The following is a 27244-nucleotide window of genomic DNA, read 5'->3' as shown; positions in this document are numbered from 1 at the left end:
CATACTTGTTCGACAATATTTGTACACTTATCTTGAAAAAAAGCTAGACGGATAGAAAAAAAAGTTTCTTCCCCAATAATCGGACGATATCTTGTTCCTGAATCTAAGTAGGGCTCAAGATGGCGCCTCACCTTGAAGAACGGATCGAGTCCGGCGTTAACGGATCTTGGACTAATGGTAAAACAATCTCCGCCTCGTCTTTGAAGTCAGGAGGCGAAAACGGCATTGGCGAGGGCGCCGACATGGCAGAGCTCAAAACCTGGGCTTCGCCTATTCCACAAACGTTTGACAAATGTGTTCACCACATGATTCAAGAGCGAGTTCGTACTCACCCTAGGGCCTTAGCAATATGTGCCTGGGATGGGCAATTGAGCTATACAGAGCTTGATACGCTCTCATCATCGTTTGCAGCGCATCTAGTACAACATGGAGTCAGACCGGAGATGTACGTGCCAATCCTGATGGAAAAGTCGCGTTGGGTGCCAGTAGCTATACTTGCAGTCTTAAAGGCCGGCGGTGCCTTTGTGCTACTGGACCCATCTCATCCGACAAGTCGATTGGAGGATATACATAAGACTGTTGGTGCGACAAGCATTATTGTTTCGAAACAGACTGCCGAGAAGGCAGGCGGTCTTACAACCAAGGTGGTCACTGTTAGTGACGAAAATGCAGCGAGGTGGCCGAAAACGCCGGTGCCAGTGGACGTAACCCCTAATAATGTTGCGTACGCCATATTCACGTCAGGAACTTCGGGCAAGCCCAAGGGCGCTGCTATTGAGCACCGAGCTTTTTGCAGCAGCGCCGTAGCGCACGCCAAGGCAACCAACATGAATTCATCATCCCGCGTGTTGCAGTTCGCTTCATATGCCTTCGATGCCTGTTTGACGGAGATGTTAACCGCATTAATCGTGGGTGCGTGTGTTTGCATCCCGTCAGAAGAGGGGCGGACTCATGATCTCGCCGGTGAAGCGCTGCGGCTACAACCAAACTGGGCTCTTTTGACCCCTTCGGTGACGCGCATACTCGATGTGCGCGACTTCCCTATGATAAAGACCCTGGTATTCGGAGGAGAGGCAATTCGTGAGGACGATGTGCGAAAGTGGGCACCGTACGTGGCGTACCTGTTCGTTGCGTACGGGCTAAGCGAATGTGCAGTAGCCAACATTGTCCGGCCATGCAGCACCAAGGATGAAGATCACGCAAACCTAGGTTTTGGTGTTGGCGTAATGTGTTGGATTGTGGACCCGGATGATCATGGCCGGTTAGCATCGGTTGGTGATGTTGGGGAGCTTCTTCTTGACGGTCCCGCGGTCGGCCGAGGTTACATTAATGACCCGGTCCGAACTGCCCAATCTTTTATCGAGCCGCCGTCTTGGCACCGCCGACTCCGACCGGATGCTATTCCCCATAAGGTTAGACTTTACAAAACGGGCGATTTAGCGGCATATAACCCGGAGGATGGTTCGGTTCGGTTCGCTGGACGAAAGGACGACCAGATTAAGTTTCACGGGCAAAGATTAGAAGTCGCTGAGGTTGAGCATCAACTCCGGCGCTTACTTTCAGCTGCCCGCGACATTGTTGTGGACATTGCTAAAGTCGACGGCGCGGAGACTTTAGTCGCTTTTGTATTACCGGAATCTACTCCGGTTGAACAACATGCTAATGGGCGTATAAATGGGCACACTTCCTGGCTTAGCGGGCCGAATGATGGATTCAGATATCAAACACAATTGACTCGGCAGGAGCTTCAAGGATCGGTACCCCAATGGATGATTCCGAGCATTTTTCTGCCTTTGAAATCTATGCCCCTGATGCCAAGTGGTAAGAGCGATAGAAGACAATTGCGCTCTTTAGCCACGAGTTTGACTCGGTGGCAAGTTCAAGAGTACGCCGGCTCCATGTATTCTGAAGCTAAGAGACAACCGTCCACTGCCATGGAAAAGGCGATTCAACAGCTCTGGGTGAGTGTTTTGCAAATTGATGTCACTGAAATCGGGTTAGACGATAGTTTCTTTGGCCTCGGAGGGAACTCCATCAGCGCAATGAGACTTGCTGGAGCTGCTAGGCAGCAAGGACTAGAGCTGACGATGAAGCACGTATATGGCAACGAAACCCTCGCCGTTCTAGCAGCTTCCGTCGGACACGCCTTCGACAACACCACGGTTTCCATCTCGCCTTTTTCTCTCATTCCGGAATCAGAAAATCGCGCGGCTATACTTGAAAGCGCCATGCGCCAGTGTCAACTTCATGACGAATCCGAAATTGAGGACGTCTATCCTTGTACCCCTCTTCAAGAGGGTCTCATGTCGCTTACGGCAAGGAGACCAGGAGCATACACTGTCGCCTTTGAGTACGAACTTCCGTTTGATGTGGACGCCCGTAGATTCCAGCAGGCCTGGGATTCTGTCGTTGATGCAAACCCAATTCTTCGAACGCGCATCGTACAGGCTGGTGATGGTTCTATGTACCAAGTTGTCATTCGTGGGTTGCTCCAATGGAATTCAGGGGTACACATTGATTCTGGATCAGAACAAAAAGCGACTTGGGATGACTGGAGATTAGGCTCGCCACTGGTTCAAATACGTCTTCGCAACCCTGAACCAGATGATGGTAGATACAAGTTCACCCTAGCCCTCCACCACGCTTTAAGCGACGGCTGGGCTATGCCACTGCTTCTTCAGCAAGTCCAGGCTGCATACGATGGGACGACCCTTTTGCCGCGGCCGTTTCAACCCTTTATCGAATACATTACGCAGACGAAGCAAGAATGCGAAAACTTCTGGAAGAATCATTTCGCTGACTTGGAAGCTGCTGTATTCCCTGCTCTTCCATCGGCTGCGCATGTCCTTAACCCTTCTGTCAAGGAGACTTTGGTAATTCCAACTGAGTCTTTAAGTAATTATGAGTTCAATGTGCCTAACAGGCTGAAATTGGCGTGGAGCATCCTTATTTCCCTTTATACCGATAGCCCGGACACCATATTCGGCGTTACCGTCGCTGGACGTGGGGCGCCTGTCCTGGGGATCAGTGAGATGACTGGACCGACAATCGCATCAATCCCGTGCCGAGTGCGCGTGCCTCCAGAATGCACCATAAGCGACGCACTATATGAGCTTCAAAGGGATTCCGTAGCCACAATGCCGTTTGAGCAAGCTGGTCTGCAACATATTAGCCGTATGGGATCGGAAGCGGCATCGGCATGCCGATTTCAAAGCCTGTTAGTCATCCAGCCTGAACAGGAAAGTCTTCCGGAATTATTTCGCTCCGCTCGTGATCTAGCAGCACTGGACGCGTTTAGCACATATGCGATTACTTTGATCTGCCGGCAATCGTCTGGCCTGGTAGAGATAGAAGCGACTTTTGACCCCGATGTTGTGGATGAAGTTCAATTCAATCGTATGTTACGACAGCTGCGACATATATTCCAGCAGTTAAACCCCTCTCGAGAGTCGATGCTCATTCGGGATATACACACCACCAGTCCTGAAGATTGGTTGGAGCTGACGCGATGGAATAAAATTCTGCCAGAGCCAGTCAAGGTGTGTGCTCACGATCTCATCCGGAAGCATTCAGTACTTCGACCAAGCGCACCAGCGGTCTGTGCCTGGGATGGGTCGTTTACCTACAGCGAGATAGAAGAACTTTCGTCGAATCTAGCTGCTTCCCTAATGGACCAAGGTGTTGGCCCTGAGATATTCATCCCGCTATGCTTTGAAAAGTCGCGCTGGACCACAATTGCCATGCTAGGTGTTATCAAAGCTGGAGGGGCTTTCATTCTCCTTGACCCGTCACATCCGATTCAGCGTTTGCAGGGAATTTGTCGAGATGCAAAGGCGCCGTTCGTCATTTCTTCAGGACGAAATGAACAAATAGCCCGGACCCTTGCGCCACACTCCATAATTGTCGGCGATAACCACAAGCCTTGGCCTGAGCGTCAAAATGTATCGTCCGTGCCAAATCCCTTGGTGACCCCAGAAAATTCGATCTACGCCGTCTTTACATCTGGGTCAACGGGTACACCTAAAGGTGCAGTTCATTCTCATATCTCCTGGTGCACGAGTGCCCAGGCTAATCGTATTGGGCTCTATTTGGAACCAGAATCGCGAGTTCTTCAATTCGCCGCTTACGCGTTTGACATCAGCATCGCTGATAACTTGCTTACCCTTGTCGCGGGCGGGTGCATATGCGTCCCGTCAGGACAAGACATACAAGGGAACATCGTAAAAGCAATCAATGACCTCCACGTAAATTGGGCGTGTTTGACCCCGTCAGTGGCTCGGATTATTGATCCGAATAAGGTTCCTGGTTTGAAGAAGCTCGTTTTATGTGGTGAACCTATTGCTAGTGAAGTTATTTCGCTTTGGGCACCTCACGCCCACCTTCTTAATCTGTACGGTCCGGCTGAATGTGCAATTCTTACTACTCTTCATCGGGACGTTCGCGATCATAGAGATCCCAATAATATTTCGACCCCGACATCCGCTGTATGCTGGGTAGTTGACGCGAAGAACAAGGCAAGACTGGCGCCAATTGGCACTGTAGGTGAACTCTTGGTCGAAAGTCCAATCGTGGGACATGGCTATCTCAATGACCCGAAAAGGACTGCGGCGTCTTTTTCTCCTCGCGAAAAATACCCTGAATGGCTTACGAATTTCCGACCCGAAGGAGCCTCGCGATTGTACCGCACTGGAGATCTCGTGCAATACACAGGAGATGGATCCTTACGCTACGTTAGTCGCAAAGACACTCAAATCAAACTTCGTGGACAGCGCATCGAGTTGGGAGAAGTAGAGCACCAATTACGCAAATGTTTCCCCAAAATGCAAGAGGTCGTCGCCGAAGTCGTAGCGCAAAGCCGAGGAACCAAACGGTCGGCTTTAACGGCTTTCATACTACTCGAACAGGACATATTCAAAATTTCTGATGGCCGCTTCAGGGGTCTCGTAGAAGAGGCCCTCGAGCAATTGGAGCTTCTACTCCCAGTGTATATGGTGCCTACCGTATTCATTCCTGTTGATCGTCTTCCATTTAGTAAGTCTGGGAAACTCGATCGGAAGTTGCTTCGCACTCTTGCAGCAGAGCTTCCTCCGGATGAATACAACAGGCCTGCTTCCCCAAAGAAGGTACTCCCTCCGGCATCTAACGAGGAACGCATTATCCATGGGCTGTTCGTCCAGGTTCTAAAGGTACCAGCTAGCGACCTGAGTATGGATGATCACTTTTTCCGTTTAGGTGGCGATTCAATCATAGCAATGAACCTAGTATCTTTAGCGAGAGATCGTGGATTGACGTTCACCACTGCCGACATCTTTAAGAACCCCTCTATATCTTCTCTCGCCAAGATCGCTCACAGGTATACTAATGGAGTTGATCATCATATCAAGCCGTTCTCCCTCCTACAAGATGGCATTAGCCATGGCCAAGTCGAAAATGACGCAATGGACCAATGTCAAGTAGGGCGAGATGAGATCGAGGATATCTATCCTTGCACACCTCTTCAAGAGGGGTTAATGGCTCTTGCGGCAAAGACTCCTGGAATGTACATTGCGCGATTCAAATATGAAATCCCTCGGGAGACAGACCTTTCCCGTTTCCGAAAAGCTTGGGATGCAGTATCAAGTGCGAATTCAATCCTTCGTACGCGCATTATCCAGTCGGGAAAGGATGGTATCTTCCAAGTAGTCCTAAAAGAAATGCCTTCGTGGGAGGTTTACGATACGATTGATGAACAGAAACGCCAGTCGGAAGCCCAAGTAATGGATTTGGGCTTACCGTTGATGCATCTGAGTTTGGCGCCACTATCCGATAGAATCAAGACTTATCAATTCATCTTGACCATTCACCATTCGCTTTATGATGGATGGTCACTTCCATTGCTCTGGGGCCAGGTAGAAAAAGCATATAATGGAGACGAATTGCCATCTCAGTCGTTCAATCACTTCATTCGTCATATTGCTCGTGTTGAAGGTAGCGAAGAGTTCTGGAAATCGCGAATGGATCACCTGAACGCAGCAGTGTTCCCCGCCTTGCCAAATGTCGACTATGGCCCAGATCCGAATCAATCATTTACCCACTCTATCACAAGCCTACCAAGCTCGGACAGGGAGCATACCCTATCAACCCTGATTCAACTATCATGGGCTCTGGTACTCTCGCATTACACGGACTCGGAAGATGTGGTTTTCGGGCTCACCTCCAACGGCAGAGGCACGGCGCTTGAGGGTATTGCGGAAATTACGGGCCCGACTATCGCAACGGTTCCCGTAAGAGTATCTCTTGGTCGGGAGAGAACGGTGACTGAGTCGTTATCGGAGTTACAGCAACAGACCATCGCGACAATTCCTTTCCTCCACCACGGCCTGCATAGGATCCGGAGAATTAGTGCCGACACCGCCAAGGCGTGCGATTTCCAGACGCAGTTAGTTATCCAACCTGCCGACATTACTGCGGAATTGGACCTTGGCGGTCTCGCGAAAGCAGAGCAAGAGGATATCCAAGGATATGAAGGCTTCGCAAGCTACGCTTTTGTGATGTTTTGCCATATGCAGGAAGGGTCTAATGATCTCCAAATCTCCGTCAATTATGATCCGCACGTGCTTCAAGAAGCCGAAGCACGAAAATTAGTAGAGCAATTCCACGCCGTCTTACGTCAGCTCTCTACGAAGCGGAACAAGGCTATTAGTGAGGTTCAAATCATCAGCAAAGAAGATATGGCGCAACTCTCCCAGTGGAATGGTAGACTTCCATCCGCAACCCGAGAAACCCTCCACGATCTAGTGCTTCGCCATAGCACAGAGAAACCGGACGCGGAGGCTGTTTGTGCCTGGGATGGCGACCTGACCTATAAGGAGCTAGACGACTGGTCCTCCCGGCTGGCCGGGAACATTTTTAGTCAAGGGGTCGAGCCCGAGTCCAAAATTGCTGTCTGCTTGGAAAAGTCTCGCTGGTCGATTGTGGCACTTTTAACCGTACTTCGCTCGGGCTGTGCGTGTGTGCTCATTGACCCTGGCCACCCGCGTCGTCGCATTGAGGAAATTGTCAAGAAAACAGCACCACAAATCATGATTGTGTCTGAAGTTCATGACCAACTTGTGCAGGGGCTTGTTGACAAAACAATTTCAATCTCCTCGGCTTCGATACAGGCTTTACCACGACACAGCGGCAGTCTCCCCACAGTAACACCTACACAAGCCGCCGTGATATTGTTCACATCAGGCAGTACCGGCACACCTAAGGGTATCGTTATGGAACATGTCAACTTAAGCACAAGTATTCTCGCCCATGCCGGCGGTATGGAAGTTCGTCCGGACTCGCGTTCTTTGCACTTCGCATCTTACGCATTTGACGTGAGCATATACGAGATATTCAACACGCTCATCTTTGGTGGTTGTGTCTGTGTCCCATCTGAGCACGACCGGATGAACAATTTGGCGGGGTTTATTTCCGATAAACGGGTCAACTGGGCCCTTTTAACTCCGTCAACTCTCACATTATTCCAGCCAGAAGATGTACCTTCTCTGAAGACTCTTGTGCTTGCTGGAGAAGCAGTGACTCGTGATCCCGTGGATAAATGGGCCGACAAGGTAAGTCTTATTAACGCATACGGTCCCGCAGAAGGTACTTTCTGTACCGTCGGGCCTATACCACCGGTCGGGTGGAGGTCTGGTACGATCGGACAAATGGTAGGTAGTGTTGGGTGGATTGTAGACGTCTCCAGTCATGCTAAACTAGCCGCAATTGGGGCAATTGGCGAGCTTGTCATCGAGGGTCCGATTGTGACAAGAGGATATTTAAACGAGCCAGAAAAGACCGCCGCCGCTTATATTGATTCGCCGCCGTGGTTACGAGCTTTCCGTGCGCTGGGTACGGAAGGACGACTTTACAAAACTGGCGACCTCGTGCAATACAACGCGGACGGTACGATCCGCTATATTGGACGAAAGGACACCCAAGTAAAGCTACGCGGCCAGCGTATAGAGCTTGGAGAGGTGGAATATCACGTACGAAATTGTCTTCCCACGGCAGCTGATGTTATCGCCGACGTTATCGTCCCTCGCGGCGAAGGGAGAGCACCATTTTTAGTAGCATGCATCTGGATCGGTTCTAATGAACAGGCGAATGAAGGAGACAACGAGTTGTTCCTGGAACCGACTAAATTCTTACGTCAGACGGTTCAGCATGCAAATGTCGAATTATCGACCTTAATCCCACCATTTATGGTCCCTGAGCTGTTTCTTCCCCTTCGACGACTTCCTCTTACTCGAAGTGGCAAGGTAGACCGCCGTCAATTGCGGGAAGCCTGCAGTTTGCTATCGACTTCTCAGATCTGGGAATACTCCCCCGAAGGACAGACTGTTAAACGGGCGCCCTCATCAAGCACCGAGAAAACGTTACGGACTATCTGGGGCCGAATATTGAACATTGATGAGGATTCCATTGGTATAGACGACAATTTCTTTCGCCTCGGGGGAGACTCAATTAATGCAATGCAAGTAGTTGCTCAGTGCGCTGCTGTCGGACTTAAAACATCAGTAGCCGCCCTGTTTCAAGGGAAAACAATAGCTCAAATGAGCTTGAAGACCAAACAAATGCGCCCGACAGCTAAACCAGGGACCGAAAAGTTAAACGTGGAGTTTGGCTTATCGCCGATGCAACAATTGTTCCTCGGTATAAGTGGGCAGGAATATGATTACTTTAATCAGAGTCTTTCCTTTCGACTAGCTCGACCTGTGTCGTCTGAGGCGATCCAAGAAGCCGTTCGCTGGGTTGTCGTCAATCATTCCATGTTTCGTGCCAGATTCGTCGAAGATTCTAGTGGCCGATGGAGGCAGATGATTACTGACAACACCACTCATAACTACTCGTATCGTGAGCATAGAGTATCATTCCGCGACGAAGCAGCCACTTTAATCCTAGCCGACCAAAAAGAGCTGGACATCCGGGCCGGTCCCCTTTTTATTTGTCATGTATTCCGAGTGGGGGAGTCTGGCCAGCTTTATCTCTCACTCACTGCCCATCATCTGGTTATAGATATTGTGTCTTGGCAGATTCTTCTCTCGGACATCGAATTATTGCTCGCAGGTCAAAGACCGCCCGCACCGTCTCTATCTTTCCAGACGTGGTGCCAACTGCAAGCCACATATGCAGCGAAGAACCTCCGTCCATCCGACGCAATCCCCGATTACACTGCTGCGAACTATTGGGGATTTGATGTGCACGAGAATCGTTGGGGAGATGCAGTCGAAGATGGGTTTGCCCTTGCTGAGCGGGATACTGAAATTCTCCTTGGCGCTGCCAACAACGCCTTTCGAACCCAACCGGTAGAAATACTCCATGCAGCTATTCTACGAGCGTTCGTTGAGACGTTCCCTGATAGAAATGCTCCCACAATCTTTACGGAAGGACACGGACGAGAAGCGTGGGATCCTAGTATCGATTTGACACGCACTGTAGGATGGTTTACGACAATGTGGCCAACTGAAGTTTCCGTTACATCAGAAGATGACTTGATCAAAATAGTCCGAAAAACGAAAGATTCGCGTAGAAGAGTCAAGAGCAATGGTTGGGACTACTTCACATCCCGTTATCTTCATCTAGAGGGCGTTTCTAAATTCCAGGATGAGGGCCCTTTCGAAATACTGTTCAACTACCATCCGGGCTTTACTAATGACCCTAAGTCCGTCCTCAAGCCCTACTCGTTCGTTCGGGGAGAGCTAGCGCAAATGTCACCTAAGATGTCGCGATTCGCGCTGATTGACGTCCTGGCTGAGGTTCGCGGTGCTAGATTATCGTTCAACTTCATCTTTAACCGGCGTATGAAAAACCAACAAGCTTCGATCCAAGAGTGGATACAAAATACTAAGCGATGTCTCAAGTCTGCATCGGCCATTTTAGCGCAAAGAGAGGCTTCTTATACGTTATCCGACTTTCCACTGCTCGATTATTCGTATCCCGATCTGGAGAATTTCAATGGAGAAGTAGTCACAGCATTGAAGGACAATTCTTTAGAAGTCGAGGACGCATTTCCATGCTCACCGATACAAGAAGGTATGATTTTGAGTCAAGCTAAGGTTGCGGGACAGTACGTGAATAGGTGGTTCTGGTCAGTGAAGTCGCGTTGGGGTTCGCCGATTGACCCAGAACGACTTAAAAATGCCTGGAGCCAAGTCTTATTGAAGCATCCTCTTCTTCGGACGATCCTTTACGGAAGCCCACATCGCGATGGTTATCACGACCAAGTTGTGCTTAAAGAGCCTCCACAAAGACTGTGTCTAGTCCTGCCTAGTTGCGGGAATCCTTTACAGCAACTAGAACACTATCGATTTGAAATTACGGGGTTGACCCCACCGCACCGTCTTGCGATATGCCCGTCAACTGGAGGCGACATTGTATGTCTTCTAGAGATAAACCACACGGTGGTCGATGGTATCTCGAGGCAATTGTTTTTGCGTGATCTGCGGCTGGCTTATGAAAACAGGCTAGACATAACACCTCGACAAGCATATAGGGACTATGTCGAATACCTTAAAGGTCTTCCTCTAGACGAGGCTATTGATTACTGGAAGGGTTATCTTGCATCGGCAGAACCGTGTATTCTCCCGGCGTCGCCACCTCGTCGTCTCTCCGACCATGATAAGGATATCAAACGAGATCTTAACTTCACACTTTCCTTTGCCCAGGAGCTCCGTGACTTCTGCTCTCAGCATGAGTTGACATTGGCGAACATTTTTCAACTAGCCTGGGCGCTGGTTCTTAGGCGTTACCTCAATGCGGGATCCGCATGCTTTGGATACATGACCTCGGGGAGAGATGTTCCCATTCCCGACGTTGACAACACGGTTGGTCCATTCATCAACCTCCTGATTTGCCAAATTGCACTGGGTGAAGACGAATCGGTCCTGGATTTGCTTCGGAAAACTAGCGCCGAATTTGTTCACGGTTTAGAGCATCAACATTTATCAATGGCGGATAAGATGAAAGCCGCCAAGTCAGAGACGCCGCTATTCAACACGGTTATGTCCGTTCAAAAAGAGATTGAATATCCTCAAGAAGATTCCAATCTGATATTTGAAGATTTCAAGGGAGATGATCCCACAGAGGTTAGTAGTGATTCTACCCGCCTAGTTTTTTGTCGCTTTTGCTTCTGACGAATCCTCGATGCTGATTTTGTTTCTAGTACGATCTTGTCGTAAATATCGGAATTCTTGAGAATGGAATTGACATTACTTGGGAGTATACCGAAGCGTTCATGTCGACCGAGCAGATTGAAAATATTGCAGACGCATTTCAGCAGGCTTTACTCGGCATCATGTCAGATCCACACCAAGCAGTTAAGGACGTGAACTTATTTGGCGTTCTGAGTAAAGATCGCGTCGGCAAGTACAATGAGAATGAAGCGACGCCATTAAATGAATACGTTGACGAACTCATTGAAAAGCGCTGCCTGAGCCAACCTTCTGCTTTAGCTGTTGAGGCTTGGGATGGAAATTTTACGTATGCCGAAATCAATGAACTATCATCGCTCGTGGCGTCAGAACTTAGGCAGCGCGGGGTCGGACCTAACCAATTTGTGCCTCTCTGTTTCGAAAAATCGCGTTGGACTGCAGTGGGCTTACTTGGAATTCTTAAGGCCGGCGCTGCATTCATGCTACTAGATCCATCTCACCCCGTCGACAGATTAAGGGACATTTGTCGCGACGCGAATGTGTCTATCATAGTAATATCGGAACAAAAACACGATCTGGCAGCTAATCTAGCATCGAACGTCCTCATAATTGGTGAAAATATTCGCGCCTGGAAGAATCAAAACGGAGTGGCAAGCGACATCACAAGAGATGTCGGCGACGCTGTGTTCGCGGTCTTTACCTCTGGTTCTACAGGAAAACCAAAGGGAGTTGTGATCCAACATGGTGCTCTCGCAACTAGCGCCGTAGCACACGGGAAAGCACTCCTAATGGATACCAATTCCAGGGTCCTTCAATTTGCTTCGTATGCTTTTGATGTGGCCGTTATGGAGCATATCACTACTCTGCTGATGGGGGGTTGTATTTGTGTTCCATCTGATGTGCAAAGACAAGATATCGCAAAATCTGCGGCAACCTTCCGGACAAACTGGGCCTTCCTAACGCCATCCGTGGCTAGAGTCCTCGATCCATCCGATTTCAAGACATTGCGTACGCTAGTCTCGGGTGGAGAGTCTATCACTGCCAAGGAATTGAGCATGTGGCGCTCCCATGTGAATTTCTTCTTGGCATACGGTCCGTCTGAATGCTCAATTATGTGTTCGACGCAATTGGTAACCGAGGAGATAAATGACAGCCGTAACTTAGGACATTGTTTTGGAAGTAACGGATGGGTTGTGAGTCCGGATGATCCTAATCAACTTCTCCCTATCGGCGCCGTGGGTGAATTATTACTTGAAGGTCCTATAGTTGGAAGAGGATACCTCAATGACCCCGAGAAAACCTCGGCAGCCTTTATCGACCCTCCTTCATGGTTAAGCAAGTTTAGGGGCAAATATGCTGGTCGCGTTTATAAGTCTGGTGATTTGGTTCGTTATATCGATAATGGCGAATTCCAGTTTGTCGCCCGAAAAGATTTCCAGGTCAAATTGCGCGGCCAGCGGATTGAATTAGGGGAAGTCGAATCACGCCTCCATGCCTCTTTCAATAACGCAAGTGATGCCGTTGTGGAAATCGTCAAACCGGTAGGGGATGATCGTCAACCAATGCTCGTCGCATTTGTCTGTTGGAGTGAAAACGGGTCGAAGAAAAATGAGAAGATTGATCCCTCAACTGAGAGCTTGTTCACCAAGCCGAATAGGGAATTTTCTCGACAAGCCCAATTGGCGGAGGCACAAATGAGCAAGACTCTTCCCATTTATATGGTTCCCGTTGTCTACCTCCCACTTCGATATATGCCCTTGACCGGAAATAGTAAAATGGATCGCAAGAAGCTTCGCGCGACAGCGGAACGTCTTACACCCGAAGAACTTGAACAATACAATTTTTCAGCGGTGCCTAACGAAATGCCTAGCACCGAGGGCGAAATACTGCTCCAACAAGTTTGGGCGTACGTGCTGAATAAGGACATCGCGTCCATAGGAATTCACAATAACTTCTTCCGACTTGGTGGCGATTCTATTAGCGCGATGCAGGTGGCATCGAGATGCAATGCAGCAGGAGTGAACGTGACGGTCGCCGACATTTTCCGTTATAAAACCATTTCACAACTCGGGGCTGTTCTACAGAAGTCTTTCGCCTCTGATTATCCCCCCGAAAAGATCGACGCACCATTCGAGCTCTCGCCAATCCAGAAGGTATACTTCCAGGCAGCTCCTCTTGGAAACCACCATTTCAACCAGAGCTTTTTCCTCAAGTCAACGCGGCCCGTTTCTTCGGGGCAACTGGAAGCCGCAATTCACCAGCTGGTGCAACAACATTCTATGCTTCGATCTAGATTTACCCAAGATGAAGATGGGAAATGGATGCAGTATATCGTGACCGATATTCCCGGTAGCTATCGTTCCGAAGAGCATGTCGTTCAGACAGTTGATGCCGCCGGTGAAGTGATTTCAGACAGCGAACTGGCAATAGATATACGGTACGGTCCTATTCTGGCCGTTGATTTAATTAACGTTGGCAAGGAACAGTACCTTTTCATCGCCGCGCACCATCTTGTAACAGACTTGGTCTCATGGCGTATAATATTAGGAGACCTCGAGGAGCATCTGACCGAAGGCTCTATTTCTAGCAAACCCTCGTTGTCATTCCAGACCTGGTGCGACTTGCAGGCAGACTATGCTGCGGCGAATTTGGACCCGGAACATTCAAGGCTAGATAAAGATATTCCGTCACCGCCGACTGATTATTGGGGGATTGCTGGACAGTCCAACTTGGTCCAGGATACTACCGAAGCCAGCTTCACTTTAGACCGAGAAACAACCGCAAGGTTATTTGAAGCGGCGAATGAGGCCTTCCAGACACATCCTGTTGAATTATTCCAAGCGGCGTTGATCTATTCTTTCAGTCAAACCTTCAAAGATAGGTCTGCGCCAGCGTTGTGGAATGAGGGTCATGGCCGCGAACCTTGGATTTCGCAAATTGATCTAAGTAGAACGGTTGGTTGGTTTACTACCATGTGGCCACTGTACGTCGAGGCTGAAGGCCGTGATGTACCAGATATTATTCGCCGGACGAAAGATAGGCGTCGAACGGTACCAAGTAACGGATGGGCACATTTTGCGTCTTCCTTGCATCCTAAGGCCCAAGAATCATCCGATCTCAAAGAGGTAACTTTCAACTTCTTTGGGCTTTACCAACAACTTGAACGTTCGGATTCGCTTTTCCATATGAAATCAATGCCCAAAGTTCGTGTATCGGATGTTTCCGAAAAATTGGGTCGGTTTTCTGTCATCGATGTTGTGGCAGAGTTGCGAAATAACCAACTTTATTTCGGATTTCATTTCAACAAACACGCAGCTGCTCATCGTCCTATTCTAACATGGATCAAGAAGTGCGAGCAGTCGCTTGCAGAGATCGCGGTAAAGCTGCCGTCAAGGCCACCCGCATACACACTGTCCGATTTCCCGCTCGTGCCTTTCACATATGGCACATTAGACAAATTTATTACGCGCTCCCTGCCGGAAAGCGACATCGAGGTTTCCAATGTGCAGGATGTATATCCCTGCTCTCTGATCCAACGAGGTATTTTACTCAGTCAAGCTAAGGAACCCGAGCATTACCAAACTTTCGTTATTTGGACGATGGAAAATAGCGACGATTCTCCCATTGATATTGATCGTGTTATTGCCGCATGGCGGAAACTAGTCGCTCGTCATTCAATTCTCAGGACAGTGTTTATCGAGAGTGTTTCTCCAGATAACTTCGTTGATCAAGTTGTTCTGAAAGATGTGTCAGCCGAAGTCAACGTGCGTCTAGTCGGCGACAGCAACGAAGCATTCGTCAACTTATCTGATGGAACGCACCTCGCTCCAGGTAACGGGAAACTTCCACATCGACTAACCATCAGCCAAGCCACAGGAGGTTGGGTCTTTTGTGGCCTTGCAATCAGCCATGCGCTATTCGATGGCACAACGAAGCAGAACCTTCTACACGAGTTCAAGCTGGCTTACAATGGAACACTTCCTTCCGCTGTCGGTCCTATGTACCGTGACTATATATCGTACCTTAAGGACCAACCCACAACGTCGCAGAGGGAGTACTGGACCAAATATCTCGATGGTGTCGTCCCTTGCCAATTTCCATATATCCCTGATATCAAGGACTTGGATGATACTGTGCAGTCGGTTTCAGTCGAGGTCGGCAACGCTTCAAGTATCCGTCGATTTTGCGAAATGAATGAGTTGACTATATCCAATGTCTTCCAAGTGGCGTGGGGTATAGTATTAAGATACTATACTACCTCCGACGCAGTCTGTTTTGGTTACTTGTCGGCCGGTCGCGATGTGCCTGTTCCTGGGGTTCAAGAATGCATGGGGCCATTTATCAACATGCTTGTCTGTCGAATGGAATTTTCTAACACGGAACCGCTGACCACAATACTGAGAAGCAATCAAGATTCCTTCGTGGAGAGTTTGAAGAATCAGCATTACCCTCTTACTGATATCCTACGTACAGCTCAAATACCAGGAGGCGGGTCTTTATTCAACACTGCCGTGTCTCTTCAAAACCTGAGGCATGTCGACATCGAGGAGCAGTCTTCTCTAAAACTGAATGAATTTGGAGGGCAGGACCCGTCAGAGGCAAGCCCCCTCATTATCAGCCCTACATGGTGGACGGCGTGGCTAATTTAAATTGAATTATAGTATGACATTACTGTCCATATCATTGTTGGACCTGATCGCATAGATGTAGCGTTGGAATATAAGCAATCGTTTATACCGAGGGAGATAGCTAATAGCGTCGCGGAAACCCTTGGGCAGATTGTTAACGAGATAGTCGCGAAGCCGGACGTTCCAGTCAGCGGAATAGAGGCAGTAGGGGAACGAGAACTCCAGACCCTACGCTACATCAACGGAGCATTGCCAGTTCCAGAAGCGAATCTTGTTCATGAGTTGATTCATCAACGCTGCTTGGCTCAGCCTGATGCGTCTGCTGTTAACTCCTGGGACGGAGACTTTACATATCGTGAAGTGGATGAACTTAGTTCCGAATTCGCGTTCCACCTTGTGCAATACGATGTCGGTCCAGATAAATTTATCCCCGTTTGTTTCGAAAAATCCAGATGGACAACGGTTGTTATGCTCGCAATCATGAAGACTGGTTCGGCTTTCGTTCTTATGGACCCCTCTCAACCGGTGCAGCGTCTACAAGAAATATGCCAGAGCGCGCAAGCCTCAGTAGTTGTTGTGTCAGAGGAACAAGCCGATATAGCGAGTAGCTTGGCAGCATATACGGTGACCGTGGGTGATCGGAATCGAGAATGGGTTAAAATCGAATCCAGACCATTACATCCACCATCGCCCAATAACATCCTCTACGCTGTCTTCACTTCCGGTTCGACTGGGAAACCGAAAGGTGTGATGATTGAACACCAAGCTTTCGCTACCAGTGCTAGAGAACATAGCGTGGCCTTGAAAATCAACCAAGACTCTCGTGTGTTACAATTCGCATCCTATGCATTCGACGCTAGTATCGCCGAAAATCTCACTACCCTCTTGAATGGTGGTTGCATCTGTGTTGTTTCAGACGTTGAAAGAAAGGAGTCCCTCGCTGAAGCTGTTGGCAGGATGCAGGCTAATTGGATTTTCACCACTCCCTCTATGGCTAGAATCCTTAATCCTGAGGACTTCCCATCGGTGAAGACAATGATATGTGGCGGTGAGCTGGTCTCTGATAAAGAGCTCACTATGTGGAGGAATAAGGTCGAGTTGTATCTTGCCTACGGCCCAACCGAGTGCGCCGTGTTTTGTGGCGCGACTGAACGCGTTCACTCCTATACTGCTGGGAGGAGCTTGGGCAAGACATTCGGCTGTCGGGCCTGGGTGGTCGACCCGAACAATCACGAAAGGTTAGTTCCTTTCGGTGCTGTCGGCGAGTTACTCCTCGAAGGTCCAATTGTAGCCCGCGGTTATCTGAACGAACCAGAGAAAACGGCCGCTGTGTTCATTCAACAACCCCAGTGGCTGAAGAAACTCGGAGATGAGCCGAGCGCACTATACAAGACTGGCGATCTAGTCATGCATACCTACGATGGCACTCTTCGTTATATCTCAAGAAAGGACACCCAGGTCAAACTCAGGGGCCAACGTCTTGAATTAGGAGAGGTTGAGCACCGTACACGACAATGTTTTCCTCGTTCAACTGACGCTATCGTTGAGCTCGTGGTGTCCGAAGACCAATCCCGCCGCCCCGTTCTCGTGGCATTCATATACACCGAAAGTGACTCATCTGTCGAGCCTGGGGGCATACTTGCGCAGCCATCTGCAGAATTCCGTTCGGAAGCTCAAGAAGCGGAGAGCACTCTTAATGGACTGCTCCCGAGTTACATGGTCCCCACACTATATCTTCCTTTAAACCGCCTGCCGCTCAGTACCAATGGCAAAGCTGATCGCCGTTTATTACGACAACTCGTTTCTGGGTTATCGCAGAGTGAATTGTTGGAGTATAGTGCTCTAACAACCAAGAGTCAGCCGTCGAATGAAATGGAGCAGAAACTCCAGGCCATCTGGGCGCGGATCCTAAACATCAGCCCCGAAGAAATCGGTGTGGAGGATAACTTTTTCCGTCTTGGAGGTGACTCGATTAGCGCGATGCAAGTAGTATCTCAGTGTGCCAGTCAACAGCTACAAGTGAGGATAGCAGATATCTTCCGCCACAAGACGATCTCCTCGATCAGCCAGCGAATAGCCGCTGCGAAGACACCGGTCCACAGCACAGAAATCCAGACCGAGAGCACATTCGCTCTCTCGCCCATTCAGCAACTGTTCTTTGAGTCGGCACCTAATGGGATTCATCACTTCAACCAGAGCTTCTTCTTCCGCGTCAACAAACCGGTAGACTCGAAACAGATACTCGGGGCTATCGCGCAGCTTGTGGCGCGCCATCATATGCTCAGGGCCCGATTCCGTAAGACGGGGGACATGACAGCAAATGTTAATACTTGGCACCAACTCGTCTCCAGTGCTATTGACCATAGTTTCAGGTACCAAGAGCACCGGTTTACTTCCCTACAGGAATCCAAGGACGTCGTCCTGGATAGCCACACATCTTTAAATCTCGAAGATGGCCCCGTATTCGCTGTTGACCTTGTCAATACTTCCTCTGGGGACCAATTCTTGTTCATGGTGGCACACCACTTGGTCATTGATCTCGTATCGTGGAGAATTATCCTCAAAGATTTGGAGGACATCATAACGTCGGGATCCATAAAATCCCAGCCCACCTTGCCATTCCAGACTTGGTGCCGCCTTCAATCGGAGTACGCCGCTAGTCACCTCAATCCTGCCGCTTCATTCGGCGGCGTAATCCCTGCACCAGGTTTGGATTACTGGAACGTCGCTGGTAAAAGTAATCTCATCAAGGACGCTATTGACAAGGAGTTCGTCCTAGATGAAGATGTGACACAAGCATTATTCGGAGCAGCCAATACCGCATTCCAAACCCAATCCGTGGAAATCTTCCAAGCCGCTTTGTTGCATTCATTCGTGAACACATTCAAAGACCGCGCCCCACCAGCAATATTTTCCGAAGGCCACGGTCGCGAGGTATGGGATTCGAGTATCGACTTAACCAATACTGTAGGGTGGTTTACCACGCTATCCCCGACGTATATCGAGTCGAACGATGTGTTGGATATCCTGCGTCGAACTAAAGATCAACGCCGAAAACTTCGCAATAACGGATGGGCGTACTTTACGTCGCGCTACTTGAATCCTGAAGGCCGCGTCGCTTTTCAGCATGACGGGCCTGTTGAGATTCTCTTCAATTTTACGGGCTTGTATCAGCAGTTGGAGCGAGCTGATAACCCATTTTCGACCGTTGAAGACTTTGACCACGGTATCTTGGACGTCGCTGATGATTCGCCGCGCTTCGCACTCTTTGACGTGGCTGCAACCTCCTTTGGTAATCGTCTAAGGTTTAGTTTCTTCTATAATCGTCATGCTGGCGAAATTCGGCCTGTTGACCAGTGGATTGCCAATTATGAAAAATCTCTTCGTGACTTGGCCCATAGGTTACCGTTTCAACCAGCCACATACAGTCTTATCGACTTCCCGCTTATGCCATTCAACTACGCGACGCTCGACGAGTTTGCGAAGACAACTATATCCGGATGTGGAATATCCATGGACGACGTGGAAGATGTATATCCATGCTCACCAATCCAGAACGGCATGCTTCTAAGCCAATCCAAATCGACGTTGGTGTATGATAATCGGTTTACCCTGAAAATCACATCCAAGTCAACCCCTCCCGAGGTTAGAACGGAAGACTTTGCTCGGGCTTGGTATGGTGTAGTCAAGAAACATTCTATCCTTCGGACCTTCTTCGTGGCCAGCCAATCCCAAGGCAATTACATGGATCAGGTCGTTTTACGGAACCCTCCAGATGGTATGATTACCGTCTTGCCTCCGGCTGTCGACCCTCTACAGACGCTTAATGAGCATCCTTCGACTATACCATCAAAGGGTTCGCCGCCGTACCATCTCACATTATGTAACTCTCCGAGTGGCGAATTGTCCTGTTTATTCGAGATTAACCATTCTCTCCTGGATGGAACTTCATTGCAGATCTTAGTCCGAGATTTACACCGGGCTTATGACGATGCTCTACCGGCCCAATCTGGATTGCTATATCGGGATTATATCGAATATGTCCAAGGCCTTCCACTAGAGACATCTAGACAACACTGGAAACAGTACTTAGATGGAAGTGATCCCTGTCTATTGCCTACCTCATTTACCGGTAACATGAAGCCCGAGTCTCGAAAAATGCAAGCCGCTGTCACGAAACTCGGAATGGGCGCAGAGCTGCGAAAACTGTGTGAAGCTCATGGACTAACCCTCTCCAACATTTTCCAGCTGGCATGGGGTCTCGTTCTGAGAGCTTACACGGGCTCAGATGATGTTTGCTTCGGCTATCTTACTTCCGGTCGAGATATTCCACTCTTCGGAATCGAGGACGCAATTGGACCGTTCATCAACATGCTCGTGTGCCGAACCAGGTTCTCCAATGATCTAGCCTTGGTGCAGTTACTCGAACGCACTCAGGAGGATTATTTGCTGAACACTAAACACCAACACCTCTCACTGGCAGAGATAAAGCGATCGCTTAACCTTCCGGATATCCCGCTGTTCAATACTATTATTTCTCTGCAGAGGGGAGGAATGGCTATGGAAGTCACAGAGGCTGCGTCTGTTCGGATTGAGCCGGTGAAGGGAGAGGACCCGACTGAGGTAAGAATTGGTAAAATGTTTCTCTTTGAGTACGAGCGCTAACTTCAGCCAGTATGATGTAACGCTAAACGTGTGGGCCGAGGGCGACGAGGTCGAGATCGCCTTACACTATTGGACTAACTTCATGACCGAGTCACAGGCGACTATCGTATTAGATACCTTAACACAAGCCGTCTCTGAAATACTAGCCAAGGTCTCTCAGCCTGTAGCTGATTTGGATCTATTCGGACCCAGGAGCAGAGATCAGGTGCTGCGGTGGAATGAACATGTTCCCGAGCGCGTCAATCGTTGCGCGCACGAACTTATCCAAGAGCACAATTCAGAAAGGCCACATGCGCCTGCCGTATGCGCATGGGATGGCAATTTCACTTACGGCGAACTGAACGAAAAGGCATCCCTATTGGCAGCACATTTCGCTCAAAATTGTGGAGTTGGTCCCGAGGTTTTTGTCCCTGTCTATTTCGAGAAATCGAAGTGGACGACCGTAGCTATCCTTGCCATCATAAAGGCCGGCGGCGCTTTTGTATTGATGGATCCTTCGCATCCAGTTCAACGACTGAAGGATATATGCCAAGACGTCAACGCCCCCTTAGTCGTTACTTCAGAAGCTAAAGCTGCCATTGCTACTCAACTAGGGCCGAAAGTTGTCGTCATTAGTGATACCCAGTTCAATTGGGACATGGAAACGACCAAAGCGCAGTTCGTTTCGTCTGTAGCGCCGAGTAATCCGATATATGCCGTGTTTACCTCAGGTTCTACCGGCAAACCAAAAGGAGCCGTCATGTCTCACGCTTCATGGTGTACCAGCGCGGAGGCGAATCGAATCGGTTTATTCATGGATAACACGTCGAGGGTCCTTCAATTCGCCTCATATGCATTCGATATTAGCATCGCGGATATGCTCCTTACTCTGCTTGCCGGTGGCTGTATTTGTGTGCCTTCGGATGAGGACCGTCAGTCTAATTTAATTGGAGCTATCAACACCCTTCAGGCCAACTGGGCTTGCTTAACGCCTTCGGTTACCCGAATCATCGACCCCGTAGCAGTACCCTCCATTAAGAAATTGGTGCTTTGTGGAGAGGCAATTGCGCCAGGAGACATCACGAAGTGGAAGCCCCATGCTCATCTGTTGAACCTCTACGGGCCGGCTGAATGCGCTATTTTAACCACTCTTAATCGGTTTGTGGACAATGAAAGGGATCCTAATAATATCGGTCTTCCAACTAGTGCTGTTTGTTGGATTGCCGATCCTCAAGACCATGAAAAATTAGTCCCAGTGGGGACAGTCGGCGAGTTGCTGGTAGAAAGCCCCATTGTTGGTCGTGAATACATAGGCGACCCGATCAAAACGGCAGCCTCATTCCTAGATTATCCATCTTGGTTGCGAGAAATACGGCCGAATGCTACAGGGCGCCTCTATAGGACAGGCGACTTAATCCAGTATCTTGATGATGGCTCGATGCGATATATTGGCCGTAAAGATACGCAAGTCAAACTCCGGGGTCAAAGAGTTGAGCTCGGCGAGGTTGAATATCATCTGCGACAAATATTCCCGCATGCCAAAGACGCCATCGCCGAGGTGATCAAATCCACCGATGACGATAGACCGCCAGCGTTAATGGCATTCATTTATCTTGACGAAGATGAGAAAGTGCCGCAAGAAACCAAATCGGAAATCTTTGGGGCCCCAGATGATCCTTTCAAACAAGCTGTAATTATGACAATGTCACGACTAGATGGCGTCTTGCCCGTGTTCATGGTTCCAACAATATTCATCCCTCTCGTGAAAATACCTCTCACAAAGACTGGCAAAACTGATAGGCGAGCAGTGAGAATTGCTGCAGCTAGTTTTACGCGCGAGGACATCAACTTTTTCACTTCGATGAACTCAGTCAAGAGAGCACCATCCACCAAAGCAGAGCAACAATTCCAAAAGCTTTTCGCTGGTGTCTTTGGCCTTAATGTTAGCGATGTCGGCATTGACGACCATTTCTTCCGTCTTGGAGGTGACTCCCTACTAGCCATGACGCTAATTCCCAAGGCCCGAGAGGCAGGCTACACCATCAATATGGCCGATATCTTTAATCATCCTAAGCTATGTGACTTAGCCGCTGCATCCGTTCAAATCACAGCATCAACCGATATAACAATCGCACCTTTCACGCTTGTGGACGATAAATCCGATAAAGATGCTCTAGTTGAATTTGCAGCAGAGCAATGTGGGATCTCAGCCGACCAAGTAGAGGATTTATACCCTTGCACGCCGTTACAGGCAGGCCTTGTCGCGTTGGTCGCTAAACTCCCAGGCCATTACATTGCGACATTTGAGTATGAGCTCGCCGACAACCTCGATATGGATAGGTTTGTTGCCGCATGGGATGCCACGGCAATCGCTAATACCATTCTCCGCACCCGAATTATCCAGTCGGATGAATCCGACTTCCTCCAAGTCGTGGTCCGGAGTCCAATTGTCTGGCAGGCCTTCGACAATGAAGAGGCATCCAGAGAGCAGATTAAAACATCCAGCATGGGAATGGGAGATCAGCTGGTGCATTTTGCGCTGATCAAACCAGAGAACGTTTCCCAGAAAGCATTCAAGTTCCATCTAACCCTTCACCACTCACTATACGACGGCGCGTCGCTGCCAAAACTATGGAGTCAAGCCCAAGTTGCGTATGATGGCATATCTCCGTCTCCACAGCCGTATAATCGGTTCATCGAATACATGTTGACAACTAAAGGGGCTGACAATTTCTGGAAATCCGAATTCGAGGGCCTCAACGCGCCTATCTTCCCTGTTCTACCGTCGTCTCGATACATCCCCAATCCAAGTTCTTCGCTTGAACACGTTATCTCCGGAATAGGTCACCAATCAACCGAATTTACAACATCAACAACTATACGTCTAGCTTGGGCTGTGGTGATGTCGTGTTACACTGATTCTGAGGACGTTATATATGGTTTAACTGTGAACGGACGTAGTGCCCCTGTCGCGGGGATCGAAGATATTACGGGTCCAACCTTCGCCACATTCCCAGTGCGCACTCATGTCCGCGAAAATGACACGGTCCGAGAAGCCTTAGGTGCAATCCAACAAAAGACCGTAGCCATGATGCCGTACCAACAATTCGGAATGCAAAACATGCGCCACCTTAGTCGAGAAGCAGCAAAAGCTTGCGACTTCCAATGCCATCTAGCTGTTCAAGCCCCGGCAAGCTCAGCTGGCAACGAGCTTCTCGCAAGTGCTCGGACCAAGCACGAAGATTACGGAGCGTTCTCCAACTATGCTTTCGTTCTTGTATGCCATCTCCCGGCAAAAGGTGAAAACGACTTAATCGTCGCGGTGAGCTACGATAACAAAATCGTAGAGCCAGCGGTAGCGACGAGAATGGTTCAACAATTCGAGCATGTGTTGCGCCAGCTATCCCAGAGTCAATCACAATCCCTTCGACTAGGCGAATTGGACCTCGTCAGCCCTCAAGACCGACAGCAGCTAGCGAAGTGGAACGCAGTCGTCCCACCAGCTTGGGATGTTTGTTTGCACGATGTAGTGTTGCAACACGCTATCACTCATCCCAATGCTACCGCAATCTCAGCTTGGGATGGCGACATGACGTTCAAGGAACTCGATACCGCATCCGCCGTTTTAGCGCAGCAATTACAATCCCGCGGTATTGAAGCAGGATCGTTAGTCCCATTGTTATTCGACAGGTCCAAATCCGTCATCATCACCATGATAGCGCTTCTTCGATTAGGTGCAACATGCGTTAATGTCGACTCGACGCATCCCAGAGGACGAATCCAAGACGTTCTGGATCGGACAGAGGCAAAATTCATTCTCGCTTCTCCAGCTCATAAAGAGTCTATGGTCTTCGAAAATACTACGCTCATAACAGTGCCCATAGAAGGCGAACAGCCTCGAGCGGAAGATCTGTCAACTTCTCCAGTAGGCCCCCATGACGTTGCTTTCATCGTATTTACGTCGGGCAGCACCGGAAAACCGAAGGGAATTGTCATGGAGCATGTCAATCTCGCAACTAGTATTCGTGGCTACGCTGAAGAGACACGTCTTGGCCAGGATACTCGCGTTCTCCATTTCGCGTCATATGCTTTCGACGCATGCATTTATGAAATCTTCAGCGCCCTGCTGTACGGTGGCTGTATTTGCATACCATCCGAATTTGATCGCATGAATGATATCGTACCTTTCATCAACAAACACAAGGTGAATTGGGCTCTACTGACGCCCTCATTCCTAGCGCTGCTGGAGCCTGATAGTGTTCCTTGCATGCGTACTATCTACCTTGGAGGCGAGGCGATTACGCAAGAAAATGTCCGCACGTGGGCGTCGAAAGTACACCTTGTTTCGGCGTATGGCCCCGCCGAGTCTAGCATGTGTGCAGCCGGTCCTATTACCGAATCCGACTGGAAGCTAGGAAATCTCGGTTTCGTGACGGGAGGCGTCGGATGGGTGACTTTGCCGTCCGATCCGTCACGCCTCGCGCCCATCGGCGCGCCCGGTGAGCTGGTAGTTGAAGGTGCTATAATCACACGAGGCTACCTTCGTGATGCCGAGAAGACCGCAGCAGCGTATCTCACAAATCCATCATGGCTCGGCCCATTCCGACAGGGTGATACTGATTCGCGGCTGTACCGATGTGGAGATTTGGTTCAGTATAATTCCGATGGAACACTCCGTTTCCTTGGACGACGAGATACACAGGTTAAGCTAAGGGGCCAAAGAATTGAATTGGGCGAAGTAGAACACCACTTACGATATTCGTTCCCAAACGTCACTGAAGTGGTAGCCGAGGTGGTAGTGCCACAAGGAGGGCCTCCTACACTCATGGCATTTATTGCCAATGTTACTAGCTCAAAAGGCCACTTCGCTGACACCCTATTTGAGGTGCCGAATGAAGAATTCCTGGGTCAATGCGAGGCAGCAACCCGCAAGATTAGTGCCGTGGTTCCTAAGTACATGGTACCCGCTGTTTTCTTGCAAGTAGCGGAGATTCCTCGCAATAGTAGCGAGAAGACAGATCGGAAGAGATTACGACAGGAAGCGACGATGCTTTCCCAAGACCAAATACAAGCATTCTCTGGTAGTCATGGTACGAAGAGGAAGCCAAACACCGAAAAAGAGACCTTGCTGCAGTCTCTATGGGCGCAAGTATTCAAAGTTTCGCAGGAGAATATCGGCGCAGATGACGATTTCTTTCATCTAGGCGGAGATTCTATTGTGGCGATCAGATTGGCGGGCATTGCTCGTCGAAGAGGGATACATCTTCCAGTATCACAGGTCTTCCGTTACCCAGTCCTCTCCGAACTAGCCAATGTTGTGACGACTTTAGTATCTTCTAATTCTAGGGAATATCGACCCGGATCGTTATTGGGTATCAGCGATCTCGAAAGCTTCTTCGATAAACACCTCGCGCATATAGCACAACAATACAAGGCCGGGGATGTTGAGGACATCCTTCCTGCTACCGAACTCCAGAATTCCCTTATTCGAGGGAAGAATGTTACGTACAGTCGTCTTCACATGGGTACTTCTGTCGATCCAGAACAACTCGAGGCGGCTTGCCATGCTCTAGTTCGCAAGCATGCTATTCTTCGTACGGCGTTCGTACCTTACCACGATGACATTCTCCAAGTGGTTTTGCGTGAGGCGACATTCCAAATGGAGCGGCTTAACTGTGAAGAGGAATTATGGGATTACTCAGAAAAGTTGTGTTCTCAATTTGCAGCCACGCCAGTCGAGCTCGGGTCCTTGCATTTCCAGCCGTACTTGCTTTCGCGATCTAGGGCGGAGCACATGTTGATTATTAGGATGACCCATGCGCAATATGACGGAGGATCCTTCCCCTTGCTCTCGAAAGATCTGACTTCGGCGTATAATGGTGACCAATTGGAATCAGGCTCCAGCTCCTTCGCACGTTACCTTCATTATCGTTTGAATCAAAAGTCCGGAAAAGCTCACGAATTCTGGAAGGAATATCTAAATAATTCTGAAATGACGAATAGCCAGACATTATGCGAAATTCCACGAAACGATACGCAGAAAGAATTCTTAGTGAAGCCATTAAGAGAAGTTCCACGTCCCTCCGTCCCCGAGGGGATCACTGTGGCGTCTCTGGTCAAAGCTGCTTGGGCCGTCGTCCTGGCAAGAGCCGCCAAGAGAAAAGATGTTGTATTCGGCCATATCATCAACGGACGAGATGCACCGCTACACGATATCGATAGCATTTCAGGCCCTTGTATCACCATTTCTCCCTTCAGAGTGGCGATTGAAGATGATTGGGCCGTGCAAGACCTACTAGCTCACGTACAGAGCCAATACACACGTGCCATGCCATTTGCCAACATGGACTTCAAGGATATACTGAAGAATGCCACTACATGGTCACCCGACACGGACTTCGGCAGCGTTCTCACGCATCAGGACGGTAATATTGATTTATCAGGGTCGATTGAAGGGACGAAGTCGCAATGGAAGACAATTGATCTTGGGATTCAACCCCACTTCCACATCATTACGTATCCAGTGAAGGATAAGCTTTTGGTTCAATTCGCTGTCTCGAGTAATAAGCTTCATCCTGAAGATGCCGACCGTGTTATTGATCAGTTTTGTCAAGCGATGTCCGAATTCTCGTCGGACCCTCAAAGTCGCCTAGTATTATAGGGTTTCGGGTAGTCTGATATTCATGCTAGTTGTATATTATGAGTCAGGAAGGTAGACAATTTTTTTGTATATAGTATCGTTGCGTAAACGCGTTTTCCTATGTCGTCTAGATTATATATTTTGTATGTATTGGGGAAATCCGAAGT

The 27244-nt window shown here is 49.1% G+C and overlaps 1 protein-coding gene across 1 annotated transcript; it reads left to right on the top strand.

Moving 5' to 3' along the window:
* Positions 1-119: 119 nt before the first annotated feature.
* Positions 120-27098, top strand: F4822DRAFT_430098 (acetyl-CoA synthetase-like protein; the record flags this gene model as incomplete). The annotated part of the gene is made up of 5 exons (XM_051461219.1): positions 120-8439; positions 8497-11099; positions 11177-15700; positions 15827-20416; positions 20469-27098. The coding sequence occupies 5 exons, from the start codon at positions 120-122 to the stop codon at positions 27096-27098; spliced, it is 26667 nt and encodes an 8888-aa protein (XP_051313118.1).
* Between the last annotated feature and the right edge of the window lie 146 nt (positions 27099-27244).

The sequence above is a fragment of the Hypoxylon trugodes genome, assembly GCF_022578975.1.
Source record: "Hypoxylon trugodes strain CBS 135444 unplaced genomic scaffold F4822scaffold_6, whole genome shotgun sequence".
Classification (NCBI taxonomy): domain Eukaryota; kingdom Fungi; phylum Ascomycota; class Sordariomycetes; order Xylariales; family Hypoxylaceae; genus Hypoxylon; species Hypoxylon trugodes.
Note: the sequence above shows the minus strand (reverse complement) of the source record. Positions and strands in the feature narration are given on the sequence as shown.